Source organism: Rhopalosiphum padi, chromosome 1 (assembly GCF_020882245.1).
Source record: "Rhopalosiphum padi isolate XX-2018 chromosome 1, ASM2088224v1, whole genome shotgun sequence".
Taxonomy (NCBI): Eukaryota; Metazoa; Arthropoda; class Insecta; order Hemiptera; family Aphididae; genus Rhopalosiphum; species Rhopalosiphum padi.
The window spans coordinates 60,833,900-60,849,519 of NC_083597.1; the positions used below are offsets into that span (position 1 = coordinate 60,833,900).

General features: G+C 24.0%; 1 protein-coding gene across 6 annotated transcripts; it reads right to left on the reverse strand.

Moving 5' to 3' along the window:
* Positions 1-69: 69 nt before the first annotated feature.
* LOC132931816 (DENN domain-containing protein Crag) lies at positions 70-15,572 on the reverse strand. 6 transcript variants are annotated; one of them, XM_060997839.1, is made up of 29 exons: positions 15,554-15,572; positions 14,903-15,113; positions 14,749-14,845; positions 13,798-14,114; positions 13,529-13,701; positions 13,080-13,438; positions 12,617-12,761; positions 12,343-12,518; positions 12,086-12,269; positions 9,885-10,026; positions 9,576-9,721; positions 9,389-9,514; positions 9,110-9,315; positions 8,665-8,791; positions 7,649-7,845; positions 7,348-7,487; positions 6,015-6,134; positions 5,382-5,493; positions 4,823-4,951; positions 4,274-4,759; positions 3,398-3,487; positions 2,946-3,095; positions 2,602-2,795; positions 2,310-2,505; positions 2,089-2,231; positions 1,832-1,992; positions 1,496-1,767; positions 681-856; positions 70-511 (listed from the first exon to the last, which is right to left on the reverse strand). In XM_060997839.1, the coding sequence occupies exons 1-29, from the start codon at positions 15,554-15,556 to the stop codon at positions 363-365; spliced, it is 5,127 nt and encodes a 1,708-aa protein (XP_060853822.1). In that variant the 5' UTR covers positions 15,557-15,572; the 3' UTR covers positions 70-362. The 6 variants fall into 6 exon arrangements, with proteins under 6 accessions (XP_060853822.1, XP_060853826.1, XP_060853825.1 ...); XM_060997843.1 differs by lacking the exon at positions 15,554-15,572 and adding an exon at positions 15,263-15,537; XM_060997842.1 differs by lacking the exon at positions 15,554-15,572 and adding an exon at positions 15,259-15,536.
* Between the last annotated feature and the right edge of the window lie 48 nt (positions 15,573-15,620).

Consider the following 15,620-nt stretch of genomic DNA (forward strand, 5'->3'; position numbering starts at 1 on the left):
AATATATTTCACAAATATTGATTAGAAAACATATGTGAATATCTATTAATACAGAATTGACAAAAACAATTAATTGATAGAGTTATTTTATTGTTACATATAAATCGCAACATTTAACATATAATAATTATATACATCTTGTAAAAAAAATGATACCATGTCTAAGTTATAAAAAAACATGATACAATTATTAACAAATGATTCAAAAACTAACAAATATTAAAAGTCAATTAATAACTGACTATTCTCAATAGTTGTAGATAACTACATCCATTATTATAACTTCAATAATTTAATATGAGCAGATAACATTAATACACAAAATACATTTATAAGTGTTTCAAAATAAAGTAGTTGAATTATCACTTGTAATTTGAAAGCTCAAGTTCCTTAAACAAATGACGACAATACTGACTTCCAACTGATAATGGGTAATCGCATTTTAACAATAATTTGGAATCATTTTCTGATACAGTTTCAAAAGCTATTAAATACTCTTGATCAAAAGCACCTGAAATAACAAAATTTTAACTATGTTTATTTTAAAAATAAATAATAATAATCACAAGGCAATACAAAATATATCTATCCAAAATAGCAGTGATAATGGACATATATTATGTAATACCATTTTTAAAATTTCTATTCAAAAAATTTGTTATTATTAATTAGATACTAACTAATATCAATGTTTTCACGACCAATCGCTGTAATTGTTAAAAATAGGATGTCCCTGTACAAAGAATGACTATGTGTCAAGTCATTGCCTCTCAATTTATTTCTCTCGAGAGCTAGTTTTTTGAGTGGATCTGTCAGATTATTACGCCGAATATTTGCAATAATTTTTGACATAACACTGAAACAACATTGAAAATTATTATTTTATAAAATAATTGTTAGAGATTAGTAATGGTTTAGATAAAAATCATAATTTTTACTAATGTCAAATACTCAAAATACATTATTCTGATTAATCAAAATCTCTTGGTTAGAGTATTAATTAAAAATAAAATAAAATACATATTTCTTTAAAAATATATAAAAAAAGTACTTAACAATGAAGTTATAAACATAAAATACCATTTTTAAATTCTAGAAATGTTCCACTAGATTTTCAAGAATATTGAATTTAAATTAAGGTTTGCAAATTAAATAGTATAATACTCTACTATTAATATCCGTAAAAAAGGTTATCTGACATTAAAACATCTATTTTTTTTTCATTGTAAATCCCTACATGGAAGCCAAACTGTTTTTACAATGCTTAGCCCCCATACAGCATATAAAATAAAATAATATATACATCTTATATGTGCTCTCATGGGATTGAATACTACTTTCATCAGCGAGCGCTGGTAAGTATATGTAGGCAACAGGCAAATGAGAGCGAAGACATCAGAACATATGAATACTCAAGTTTCACTACTAATAATTTTCTATCAAATTTAAAGTATATTATTCTAATTTTGAAATGTTTATATTAAGAATTACTCACTTCTTAGGTACTGTTTTGCGATCAGTGACCAAAGCACTTATCAAACAACTCTCCTTTGACTCTTCATCAGACCAGAATACATACATGGGAGAACCTAAATCATCATATAGTTTAGGATTGTCCCACAGAGTTGTTATCAAAATATTGGATGAATCACATGCTGACCAAATATCATGGAAATCAATGATATCTCTATCACCAAGTACACAATTTGCGTTTAAACATAAACCAGAAATATGTGATGGTACTGCTATTCTTTCAAATACCCAAACCTTAGAAGCAATCAAATTAAGATTAAATTATGAATGAATGACTAAATTAATTAAAATTCCTTACTAGATTCCAATATATTATTGGATGTTCATCGGCAAACTTAGAGTGTATTAATGAGATATCACCTTCGGCCACAAGAATAGACTCTAGTTCCTTACGCAAAACAAGTGGATTTAAATAAGGAACTGTTATTGTATCAGTTTTATATCCATTGTTTGTTAAATCTGTAAGTAAATAATTCACAAATAAGAACTATTCAATTGAAAAATACTTAATTCTTTATTAGTCAAGGAATCAACTAATTAAAATCTATAAAATACCTCTTGCATTGTGTTCTGTTAGTAAATCTATATTTTCTCGGTCATTTTTACAATTTTCATCCATTACATTGCTATTTTTGGATCTATAGTCAATTACATCTACGGTTAAAAATGGTACTACTTCCTTGATACAAAGTCTGCATCTGTTGTAGAATGTATATAAAACAAATATCTTTAGCATTTTAATATAAATTATAATTAATAGACAATTAGATTGTTACTTTGTATTCAAATTAGAATCATCTGGAACCCAACCAGACATAATTTCTTCGTCAAACATTAGACATCCACAATTGTGACATTTTGAACATGTGGTCATAATAATTTCTAAAGCAACCAATTCAGGCGTATGACTAGAACGCCTATAAAGTTTTTCTTGAAATAAACTTAATTGTGATGAATCCATTGTTGCACAACCTAATTAAATATGAATCATGTATAACATTATAATATATATTATACAATAAGTATTTTAAATAATGATTATGGTTTTGAAGTGAAACATTTTTTTACCAGAATTCATATTTGTAGAACTACTTTTCCTGTTACCATCAGTAAAAAGATCAATTAAATTAGAACTCCAAGAATCTAAATGTTGAGCAACACCAAGGGAAGATATTTCACTAGATATTTTACGTCTAACACTTGGTTCATTTGATTGTTGATCATTGTCATCTCCATTCCAATTATCATCTTCCCTTTGGCATCTAAATATTTTAAAGACAATATATGTAATTAAAATAATCTAATCTAAGAACTGTGAGTATTAAATGTCATAGTTTTTACTATTGTAGAAAGTCTACTTAAAAATATAGATACATGGTTACTGTTAAATTAAAATAAAAGTTATACTAAACTGAACATAGTCTTTTATGGGAGTATTATTTGTGGATATTGCTTCTTTGATTTCATCAAATTTTTTCACCATTGTATTCGCTGCACTTTTTAAACTAGTTAATCCGCCAATTAAAAGTTCATTAGATTTTTTCCCGGAAAAACTCGATGAACTGAAAATATAGAAACAAATAATTTTTGATTTGTAGGTACAATTTTTATTCATGAGTTAAGTAACATTTAAATGTAATATATGAAGTATATAATAATTTTAATAATATGTATATAACAAAGTTATACTTATTTTAATAAAATCATTTTATTGTTATAAATAATAATATAAAGGATATATTATTATATAATACACAACTTGATTCTGCATAGATTTTATACATAATACGGCAGTGTTACAATTTGTAACCATTCTATAGTTAAATTATTAATGTGAATTATGAAATATCAAATGATACTTTACCTGAGATTGGTGAATGCATTTTCAATAATGTTGGTACCCATACGGAAATCAGACTTACGAGGTAATGAAAATTTAGTTGGAGTATACTGACTGTAAATGTAAATAATAACTAAAACTACTACACAAAAACAAAAAAAAATCTACAAACTAAATAAAAATCAATCGACTGATTTCTAATTAACTAAAATACTATGATAATAAAAATAAAATGTAATTTACACAAAATGTAAACATGCTTAACATTAGTATATTAGTATTAACTTCTGAATTTGAGTGTTATATTGTTTTGTGTCCAAAGAGATTTAAAATTAATTAATTAAATATTTTTAATCAGCATTAAAAGTTATTATTATTAAGTTATTAGTTATTTATCATTTAGTCACTTAGCTGTATAATAGTACAGTTTTAAATTAATAAAAATGTTTGGAAAAATGTTGTAATAGGCATTTAAATTATATGCATTACACACATAATATACATTGTATAAATTGTTCTTTTTTCTAATTAGTTTATTAATATATATACAGCATATAAATTAATTGGAAAGTCAGAATCTTTAATTCGAAAAATAATGCAGTTATTGTAGTACAGTTTTTTTCAGTATAATAAATACTAAATAGTAAATATTAATAGTCTACCTTTTACAATGGTCTAAAATAAAAAAAGGTAAAAGCCACATAAAGTTTTTATTTAAAAATTTAAAAATAGTCATTTTATAGTTATTTATTTGTAATAAGGAGAACATTTTTTTTTTTTGATATTAGTTGAATTTTTAATGAACGAAAGAAACTTCTATTTTTTCAATTAATTTATATATTGTATATGTAAGTTACATCTTACAAATTAAGTTATTGTATAACAGAAATTTTTACTTACGAAAAAGGTATTTTAAATGCTGATCCTAAAGCAGACTTGATTGGACTTTGTTGGTAATCCTGTTCGTTAGTACCATGGGCTGGCATAGTGGAAGATCTTTGTATATGTTTATCAACATTACCTACATCTTCACTATATGTAGCACTACGATGCATATTACTCCATTCACGAAATAATACAGGTGAGCCACTACGGTCAAGCTCAATACCAGACCTTACTCTTGGAACAGTAACTGATATATTAGGAATAGGTTCTGATGGTTCTTGAAATGCCCCCAGAGGATCATTTTCAAATACTGGAGTTCGCTGGGCTGGCTCAGCAAATCGATTTGAAGTGTTTTCTTCATTTAGATTTTCTAATGAAGACTCAAAAGATTTTAGACCATCAAATACAAGCTTCTTAGATATGCCATTTTTAAAATCAGATTGATATTTAAGATCATTAAGATTTTTCAGAATTTGAGCATCATTACCAAAACTTTTTGAACTATAAAAAACATATTCAATATATACCTATTTATAAAGACAAACTAATTAGCTAACAACTTACCGTTTTAATAATTTCAGTAATTCAGATGATTTATCATTAGATGAATTTTGAAGTGTAGGATGATAATGATGATGTCTTCTTGGTGACATTTGAAGACGAACTTCATCTGTTAGAGACCCACTACGGCCTCTGAAAAAAAATATTAAACTATTTTGCTTTTCTATTAAGCAACTGTTGGTTGAATTTTAAATATATAATTTATAAATATTTCCACATAAATTATTGTTTTACATTTAATTTGTTGAATTAAAAATAAATTTAATTTTGAATGTATAAGGAACAAGTTAAGCATGAATACAAAAAAAATTATTTAAATATTAACATATTCTATGAAATGAAAAAATCATTAATAGCAAACTTTTACTTTTAAATATTTACATAAAAAACCTACTTTTTATTTTAAACTAGTCTACTAAAAATAATAAATAATTCTCAATTTTCAAACATCTACTAAAAAACTACTAGATAAAAAAAAGATTACCTGATTATTCGCACTTTATTAACTAAAACTACTGCTGATAATGGAAAAATACTAAAAATAATATGTACGAGTAAATACCTTTTTAAATCAGATTCACTTTCAATAGATATTGAATCACTATTTTGTTTTGAACATGCTGAATTTGGTCTTGAACAAGTAGTAGTCATCAAGAGACCAGCACTACTTTCAACTAAAAAAATACAATTATTTATTAATATATTATTTTTAAATATAGTTTTGATATTGTTAAGATTATATAGATAATTGAGTTATCAAAATTGTATATTATTGTGGGTAGAACTGTAAGTTTTACTTTTTAATATGTTTTTAACAAAACCAGTATATTGAATTAAATTAAATATTTTAGTAATTATATAAATATAATAATAAAATTCTTAGATATTTAAAATAACATTTAATTAAAAAAAATATATATTTAATACATATTACATTATAAATGTTTTAATTATTTTAGGTTCTCAAACATATCAAACTCTCATGTACACTAAACTTTAAACTCGGACATTCCAGTTGAGAAAAATCAAGCATGATATTACTATAGATATAATATATTATAACTTTTTAACAATTAAAATAAAGTATATTTTTGTTTAAAATTTAAATAAATTTAAAAGTTTGAGTAAAAATTAATTCCAATTTGAATTCAAGTTCATGTAAATGTAAGTTTGATCCACCATAATAAATACTTGCATTGTTGTGAACTCCAAGATTGTTCATCTTCTGTAGATAAGGATATTTGTTTGACAATATTAGTAGGACGACTTCTCAACCCAAAGTTTGATTCTACATTGATAGATAATTTTCTAGGTGCTGAAAAAAAAATTTAACTTTTAAGTTTAAGTAATTAATTTTGAATTAATGTAATAATTTAATTATCACATTTTTTTACATATCAAATAGAAAGCTACTTTAAAATAACATTTTAAGTAAAATATTGAATCACTAACGCATAATAACAATTATTACAATAAAATCAGAAGGTAATATTAGCCATTAATTTTTAAATATTATTTTATTATCAATAATAAATTAATTTCTAAATATTCATAAAAAATTTTGTGTGATATATAATACTTAAAAATATATGGCTGTTTACTATGCGGTCTACTGGCAAATGTATTCTACAGGACACTATAGGACGTGGTCTACCTACAGCTGGCCAGATTTTACATTTAAGATTATCTTTATAGCCTTATACTTTATGACTTTCAATAACAATACTTTGACTTTTTGTAAAAGTATGTGCTTAGAGTGCTTAGACGCTTAGTATGTCACTTATTGCATGACACAACAATTTATACGTACTCAATATGTTGGCTAGAGATTTTTATTTAATTATAAGCAGTGATGAATCAACCACAAATATTTTAATTAATAAAAATGTTTTGGCAAACAATGTAAATACCCAATATCATTAGTGTGGAAGTGATATGAATTTGTATGTATTTAAGGAGAGAGTAAAGAAAAGAGATGCACAAATCAACAAAAAACAACACAATATTCCACATTCTTGACAACAATTAAGACACAATTGATAAAAATTACCTATAAATACTATATTTTTATTTTTTATTTATGCATTTGCGGTATATGGTATACAAAAATAAAGATAAAAAGAAATATATTATTCAGTATATCTTTTCTTTTTTTACTGGCACACATTGTAATATACATAAATATATTTGTACCATACATATTATATAATACATGGGTCATGTATTAATACTATATTTTTATTTCATATTTATAGTTTGTAATATTTGAGAAAAATGTCAATAATGTGTAACTTTTACCAATGTACCCAATTCTTATAATTTCAATACTATATTATAATTTGATGGTTTCTTAAATAATAAAAGTTCTTATCAAAATATAAAATAAAATAATTTATTTTTATACCTAAAAAAGCGACAATTTATTTTTTATGCTTATAGCAGCACAGTAGTTAAATCCAGCACTGTTTCTATGTATACTTATAAGTAAAAATAGTAATAATAATTTAAATTAGTAAATAGTAACTCACTATTTGATACTGAAGGATGTTTTTCTGTTGTAGACAAGCTTTCTAAAGAGGTATGAGAATTTTTATCCTCTTCTAAATGTCTCCGTTTTTTATTCTGCGCTCCAGCTTTCTTAAATAACGCTGCACTTAATACAACATTTCTATAATAAAACATAACAGTATAATTATATCATATATGTATGAGTAAATATAAATATAAATATTAAAATTAAATTTGCTCTATAATTATTTCTTTATTAGAATATTTCAAATTAAAAAAAATAAATACTTATTATTAGCATTAATAACATTAGAAACTTGCCTAAGTTTTTTCCATAACAATTGACTAGGTGTTCTTAAATCAGATGGCCAAGTAGATTCTAACAAAGCTCTGTTATAAAAGCCATAGGTTATAGCATTAGGATGGAGTCCACAACGTTTCATTACTAGTAATAGTTTTACAGCCAGCATGGGTTGATTGTAAATCCCACATAACTGCATCATAACCCTGTAGCAAACCTGAACAACATAAAAAAATACAATCAAGGATTATATTAATATAAACAATTAAAATAAATTTTTTTCAATTTTATATAAATTAAAATGAGTTTTTTAGTTTTTTAAGATTATGCAAAGTTTTCAATATCCATTAAATTATAATATTAAGAACCAAGGAACCCTAATGTACATGTCATTACAAATTCAATGATAAATTTGATCTTACATAAGGCATTTAAATTAGGGATAGGTAGTTTAGTACATTTTTTTTTACATGAAGCTACATATGAATACTGTCAGTCAAGAGTTCTATTTTAAACTTTAAATTAATTTATATAAATATTTATTGAATTTCAAACAAATAATGAAAGTGATTGTGTAATCTTGATAAAAGTTCTCGTAAAATAAACAATAGTGAATAATTATAAACATAAAAATGTATTTTTATAAATACATTTTGGGTTATTTTAATGCTTGCGGCTATAAATTAATTAAATTATTTCTTTATAATATTTTTAGCTCTGCATTGAACTTAAAACTAATATATTTAATTATTTTTTAAGATATTTATAAATCCATAAATGATGGATATAATTTTTTTAAACCATATTAGGGAAACATTATTTTGAATAGAAAAAAGGAATAAAAACTGAATACGCAGCTGTATTAATTTTAGTTTAAATATAATAATAATTGATCACATTTGAAAATATCCCGTTAAAAATATCAACTACGAATTTTAAATCTTCATAAATCAATTAAATTCTTAATTTTAAATCAGTTATTTCATTTTCAATCATAAAAATGTTATATTTGTTTAGAAAATACTTATAGACAAACCTCATCAGTCAATAAATGTACACCAGTTTTTTGAAATTTATTTAATAACTCATATGCTGAACGTAGAGTAGATGTAGCACGGTCTTCTGATTGAAGTATGTGACTTGGTAAATGAATAAACCACAAACTAGAAAAAATAATGAATACATTATAATTTAGATTTAATATAAAACCATTGGCAAATACAATTTAGATTTATTTATAAACTACTTTAAAAGATAATTGTATTTATAGAATATTCCTAAAATTAACCAAGTATAAAATTTAGTTGTATATTAAAAAAAAATAATAATTAAATAGGGTTTGTGAATATTATGAAATGGCATACCTAGAAACATAAAATATAACAAAAAAATTATTTTTTATTAAACCTATGCTAAATAAATATTGTAATACATTTAAGAGTAATAACAATTATTATGGGACAATATTTTAAGATCATTACCTATAGCAAGTTCCCAGTAAAAATTTAGCCCAAAGACTAGGAGATGTAGAATATTTACGGGCCAGTTTTTGAGCTGATTTAACTTCATGTTTGGTACGCCTAGCCATTGGACTGCCAGGAATAGGTAGATGTTCATCATTTTTTATTTTCAAATAATTTTTAGATTCTTTACATTTTAATAATTCAGAATTTAGAATAAATCCGTTCTAAATAAAAAATTAAAAAGTTATTGGTAAATTAACAATTGATTATAAATTAGTATATATTATTCTATCTTACTTCGTAAGTATACAGAGTATCAAATGGTAAATCATTCATTTCTGGTGGCATTATGAACACTGTTCTTTCACTTTCACCACATGTATCAAGTTCTATCAGTCTTGTATCATAGTTTTCTAAATCAATCTGGAATAAAATTTTGAGGAGCTTAGTAACTGAAAAAATATATTATTGAATTTAATAATACTTTTTCTGAACACTCATCAAAAAATTCTAAAGCAGCATCCATATTGGATACAAATGATCGTTCTTCAATAAATCTTATAAACATTTGAGTTTTTGTTAAAAGAGAATAAAATTTTACATTTGTCTTTTCTCTGGATTTTAAAAAACCTAAACATTAAACAGTACAATTAATTATATTTAGTAAATAATAAAAGTCCATTATTACTATACTTATACAATGCATTATGAGAGTTGATTGTCCAATAAATAACAGTATATATTTTCATAGATAAAATATTATACCATACAATAGGGTTTATATTATAATTACCTTGCAAATCAAACAATGAACTTGTATCTGTAGCTCCAACTGTAGGTGCTTTAGTAATAGGTCTTAGATACCATCGGTATCCTTTTAATATAGACCCCATGAAACGAAGAAAAGCTTCCTGAATCTCTAATTCTAATTCATGCTAAAAATAAACATCATAATTGTTGTAGTTAAGAAAAATTATAAGGTCAATTAAAATTTTATTTTGTACATTCAAATATTACAAATATAAATCATATTAAATTATCTATATATATACTGAATGATTATTTTATCATTGAACATATCATAGGATATTATCAGCCTTAAATATTATATTATTTCAATATCTATTAACATTTTTATAAATGTTTTTCTTATATAATTTCCAGCCAAAATAAAACAAAATTTTTATCTTTATAAATTGTTGAAGCAGAATATGAAATTAAAAATGTATGTTGTTACTCAAAAAAGTAAAAACTTAAAATATTATAATACAAATATAATACTTGATAAGATTAAAAATTATTTTCAAAAACATTAATAGATTTTGAAATATTGAGTGTTGTTTGATAAATGAATCATTCTGTAAATAAATACAGTTATAATTTATTACGAATAAAATCACATTACATAATATTACATACTGTTTACAGTTCTATACAAATACTTTAGATAATAATATATGAATAATTAATAAATATATATCGCTTTAGTGTTAACTATATCTCTATGATATCTTCATGAAAATATCACTTGTAATTTGATATGAGTTTTATCTACCAACAATATTTTATGTTCAAACATATATATATACTAAAATGTTACTTTTATTACAAATTATATTACCATGTATAATGAATATGGTAATTTTTTAAATATCATTATCTTGAATTTTTTTTGCTTACATGATTTAAGTTATTAGTCATTAGCCATTATAGTCTTATACTATTATTATTATGAATGACAAATTGACAACAAGATTTTAAAGTTTTAAGCTTCTTATTTAAAAGCATAACATTTTTTTTAAATATTTTGATATAGAAAAATTAAGTTTTTAATTTGTGTTTTTCATTAGTCACCTAGTGTTTGAAGGTTTCTGAAATCACGATTTTATTGGATTATAATTTAAGTTAAATATTTACAATTCAAAATTTGTTTAATTTAAAAATCATACAATTTTAATTAAAATTGAAAACTATTAATTTGATAAAATATTTTTACTTTTTAAACATAAAAAAAAAATTAATTACCTCATACATAAAAATAGGATAATGCTAAAATTGTATTTTACTATTTATCATTATTTTTAGCTTTTTAGGTTGTTACTCATCAATTTACAATTTCGGAATGAGAAATTGAAAATGTTATTAAAAAAATTATAATGATAAAAATAGTAATAGTTTTAAAATGAGTATCTTTCGTTAATAGAATCACCTTGTAAAAATAAGCATTTAAAATTTATAAATTATCAGTTTAGTGTTAATACTTAATGACCTTGAATATGATTAAAAAAAATATTGTAAAATACTAAATAGATCAACGTATATATTTACAGAAAAATATAATGAAATACTATTAGTAAAAAGGAGGGGCAGGGTGTTATCAAAGAATAGATCACTGTTGCATAAATGGAAAAGAATTTTGTTTTTAAATAAAATTCTTATTACATTACGAACTAAAAAATAGGTGATCAATTTACTAATTATTTCAAAATATTATTTTTTACATAATTTAATGTTATTGTAGAACACCATATTTAAAATAATTATATTTTTTACAATTATCATCTTTTAAGATTTTTACTATTTAGAATGACAATATATATTTTAATTTCATATTCCAAAACATAAAATTTATCGGAATATTTTAACACATAAATGTATACTTTTGGGCAAGAAAATAGTAATAAGCTAATAACAAATAAGTAAAAAGTTCTTAGGTTAAAATAAATGAGAAGTGGACAATTATTTTGAGGGGTATCTCTATGCTACTTCTCTTTACAAAAAAAAAAAAATTAAATAACTTCAAAAATAATAAGTGTAGACATTTAAATGGATCTATTGTTCAACAATTTTTAGTATAATACTTAACATTTCACAACCTCATACTTAAAATACTGACGCTAATTAATATTTATTTTTGAGCTCTGAATAAAATTAATTTAATATTCAATTAAATTGCAAAAATAATGATATAAAATAATAAATAATATGTATTACCTCTTTTCGTTTTTTTAAAAAATCTCTATCAATATTAGTTTCTTCAATACTTTTATTAGATGTAGCTTTATAAGTTCTTTGGAGATCATCAAGTTTTTCATTGAGTTTTTCTAAAGTATTCTTTAAGGTCCTTGTCGGTTTTTTAGGAAGTAGTTTTGCTGTTAAATGTTTTTTATCTTCACAACTTTGTACATGAAATAACAAATTTAACAAAATGTACAATATTATTAATTATAAGATTCAAAAATGATCCTTACAGTGTTATAGTATTAGTATCCAGATCCACACAAGTTACATCTGTGGGTGGTTCATATAAATCAAAAAACCTTGAATCAACTCCAATCAGAAATGGTAATGGAGCGTGTAAAACTTCAGCCAAACTAAGGGGACATAATGGAATATATGGACATTGCCATTTAAATGGAAATATTAGCTGAAAATTGTTAATAAAAATAATTATTTGATAACAAAATTACATAAATAATTATAAATATTATATGATAATTTAACATTTTAATCTAATATATTTACTGTAGAAACGGCTTCTGCTACTGCGGTAAGTACATTCGGTCTTAAAGAATGAATGAGAAGTTTTTGTTCCGTTAAAGCACACAAAAGTAATAGAAGACAATTATCAGGTTGTAAATTCATAATCATTTGATGAAAACCAGCACCACTAAAATATATCAATTGAATACTATGAATTAATTGGATTTTATTTTAATACAAGTATAACAACACAATATAAATAACAAATATAAAAATAACTTATTTATGATATAACAAAATATATATATTTTTTTTAAACTCTAATACTAAAGTTATATCATACAGGTTTATACAAGAACTCTTTTATTTAAAACATTTAATTTTTGTAATTTTATAAACTTAACTCTACATAAAATGTAAGCTATCAAGAGTTTCTATTATTATGATCTAAATGCTTTTTTTTAACTGTAAATACAACTGATAAAAAAAAAAAAAGTTAAATTACCTTCTAGGAATAGGCAGATCTTCTGGTTGAGTTAATATAAGCTGAGTGTCCATTGATAACTGTACAAGAATCTGTGGTCTCTCTGGAGAAGGAAATGGTACTTCATCCACCAAATGTGTTATATATCTTTCAATAGGTATAGGTATTTGTTCATCAAGAGAAGTTTTTAATAAAAACATTAAAAATTTTTGAAAAGTATCGAAAAAAGGCCAATGTGACAAAACACACACACTCTTATTAGCATGTAAACTAATTCCTTTTTTTAACTCATTTGAATCTTTTAAACCTAATAATTTTTGTTGTTCAATAGAAAGTTTTCCATTGAACTTTTCATAAAAAGTAATTGCAGCACCATAGACCTAATTATAATAAAATTGACCAGTATAATATTAAAAATTGTACTTAATTGATTTCTTAAAGATACTATTGTAACATCTTTAAATGCATACTTTTTCTGAAGCATCGCTGACTGTTAAAACAAATGTTGAAAATATAGGTTCTGGTTGAGATGCTTCATCTGGCCATGCTTCAAGTGTGGCTCCCATTGGTAAGCAAAATAAAGCTACCGAAGGCAGAAGATGGAAGTAATTTCTATCTGTCTTAGGATATCGATCGGTAATAACTACAAAATTAGTACATTAAATAAATTCCAAAATTATTGGTGCATTTACATAATTATATTAAGGTTTAAAAATCAATATAAAAGAAGTATTTTTACCTGGTTTATAGGTGATAGATTTGGGTTTCATGACAGACTTTTTGTAACATAAGTAGACATCTGATCCAACCATACCTTTATTGAGATTTTTGTGTATTAAACAAAATGCATGTGGCGGTGTTTCACCTCGACTGGTTATAACTACACATACATGTGATACAGCTAAAATATTACATGGTGCAGTAGGTGATGCTCTTCGATAAGTTATAAATGTACGTGATGAAGTAGAGTTATTAATATTTGCTATTTGTCCACTAACACTTGTTTTTAAAACTTTAGCATCATGTAACACCCTTTCTTTGCCATCATACATAATACTGAAAAACATTCCACACACTTATACAAAATATAAATTTAATGACAGAAAATATTGATTCTTTTATAATTTACATTATATTTTATATTTATACCCTGGTCAATTGATAAATTTAAGCTGATAATAACAAAAGTTTAATAATTTTGAGCAAGTTGGTAATTAATACATTAAATGATGTTCATCTGTGAAATGACATTATGCCTCACATCTGTAGTAATGAGGAATTGTTCAAAAAGTAAAGTAAATAGTTTTACGTTTTCTAGTAAGAAATATTATTTATTTATTTATGATGGTAATAAAATATTCAAACAATATTTTATATTTCAGATCTGCTAGTTGACATTTTGATTCAAATACATGGCTAAAAAAGTAATATGAAAATTCATTAGATTGAAGCAATTAAATAACCTTCTTCTATACTTGTATTTATTTGGTATAATGGTAGTTTGAGAGGTACGATAAATTAATAAAGATAATAAAATGTTTTTAATGATTCAACTTAAACTAAAAATACAAGGAAACAAATAAAATAACCAATTCAGAATGTTTTATATTAAAAAATATAAGAATTATAATTATAAGTGAGTTGTAATGTTGATATTAATTTCAATAAACTTATTTATATTTTTAATTACCCAATATCAACAATAGGAGGTTTATGACGTCCACGCTGGTAACATAAAAATACTTCTGGACTCCTAAGACTTCCATGATTTAAATCTGCTACTAGACCTAAAATTGAAATAATATTAGGTAAATTCAAACAATCAAGCTAAAAATCATACTCACCAGTAGGAGTTGTCTCTATAAGTGTAAAACCAGGGGGTACCTTTTCACCAAGTGAAGGAAACACTATAGCTAAATCGGTAATTGGCGGTAAATCAGAACATAAACTTTGCTTTAGATGGGTAGAATTAGTATCGTCTTGAGATTGTTCATCAGTTGCTCCAACTACAACAAAATAATCGACTACCCTTCGTTCTTCCATTATTAATGAATTCTAAACAATAAAAATGGTGGTTATTTGTTTTAAATAATATATTAAGATATACTAGAGTAAAATAGTACACACAAATCATGAAAAACAAAACCCAATACAGCCTTGGATGATCAAGGTGATTTTGCAATACAAAATATTTAGTTACCTACTATATAGATGATTTTATGATAGAAGTAAAAAATAATATATATGTACAATATTATATGTCAATATTAATTATTTAATAGTTTGAATCGTAATATAGAACACGGTCCATGAGTAACTGCAGCCATTGCGGTGCAATTGATATTAATTTAAAAACATTAACACATTGTTATAACTTTCCAAGCAAAAGTAAACAGAAGAACAGAACCCAGACATTCTGGAGTGGAGAATAACAATCTATAATATAGGTATAGTTGTATAGACTAAACGAAAATAATAATATTAGGTAGGTATACCATAGATAACTATACGGACTTATTGTTCATTAACAATTCAATTGATAAATTTATTGGTTTTAACTTC

Bases quoted from the DNA above. Each gene is read 5' to 3' on its own strand.
- LOC132931816 (XM_060997839.1), bottom strand. The intron at 7,488-7,648 runs GCAAGTTTCTAA...GTTTTATTATAG, and splicing joins TTGTTATGGAAAAAACTTAG to AAATGTTGTATTAAGTGCAG. The intron at 2,796-2,945 runs GTTTAGTATAAC...TAAAATATTTAG, and splicing joins CCCATAAAAGACTATGTTCA to ATGCCAAAGGGAAGATGATA.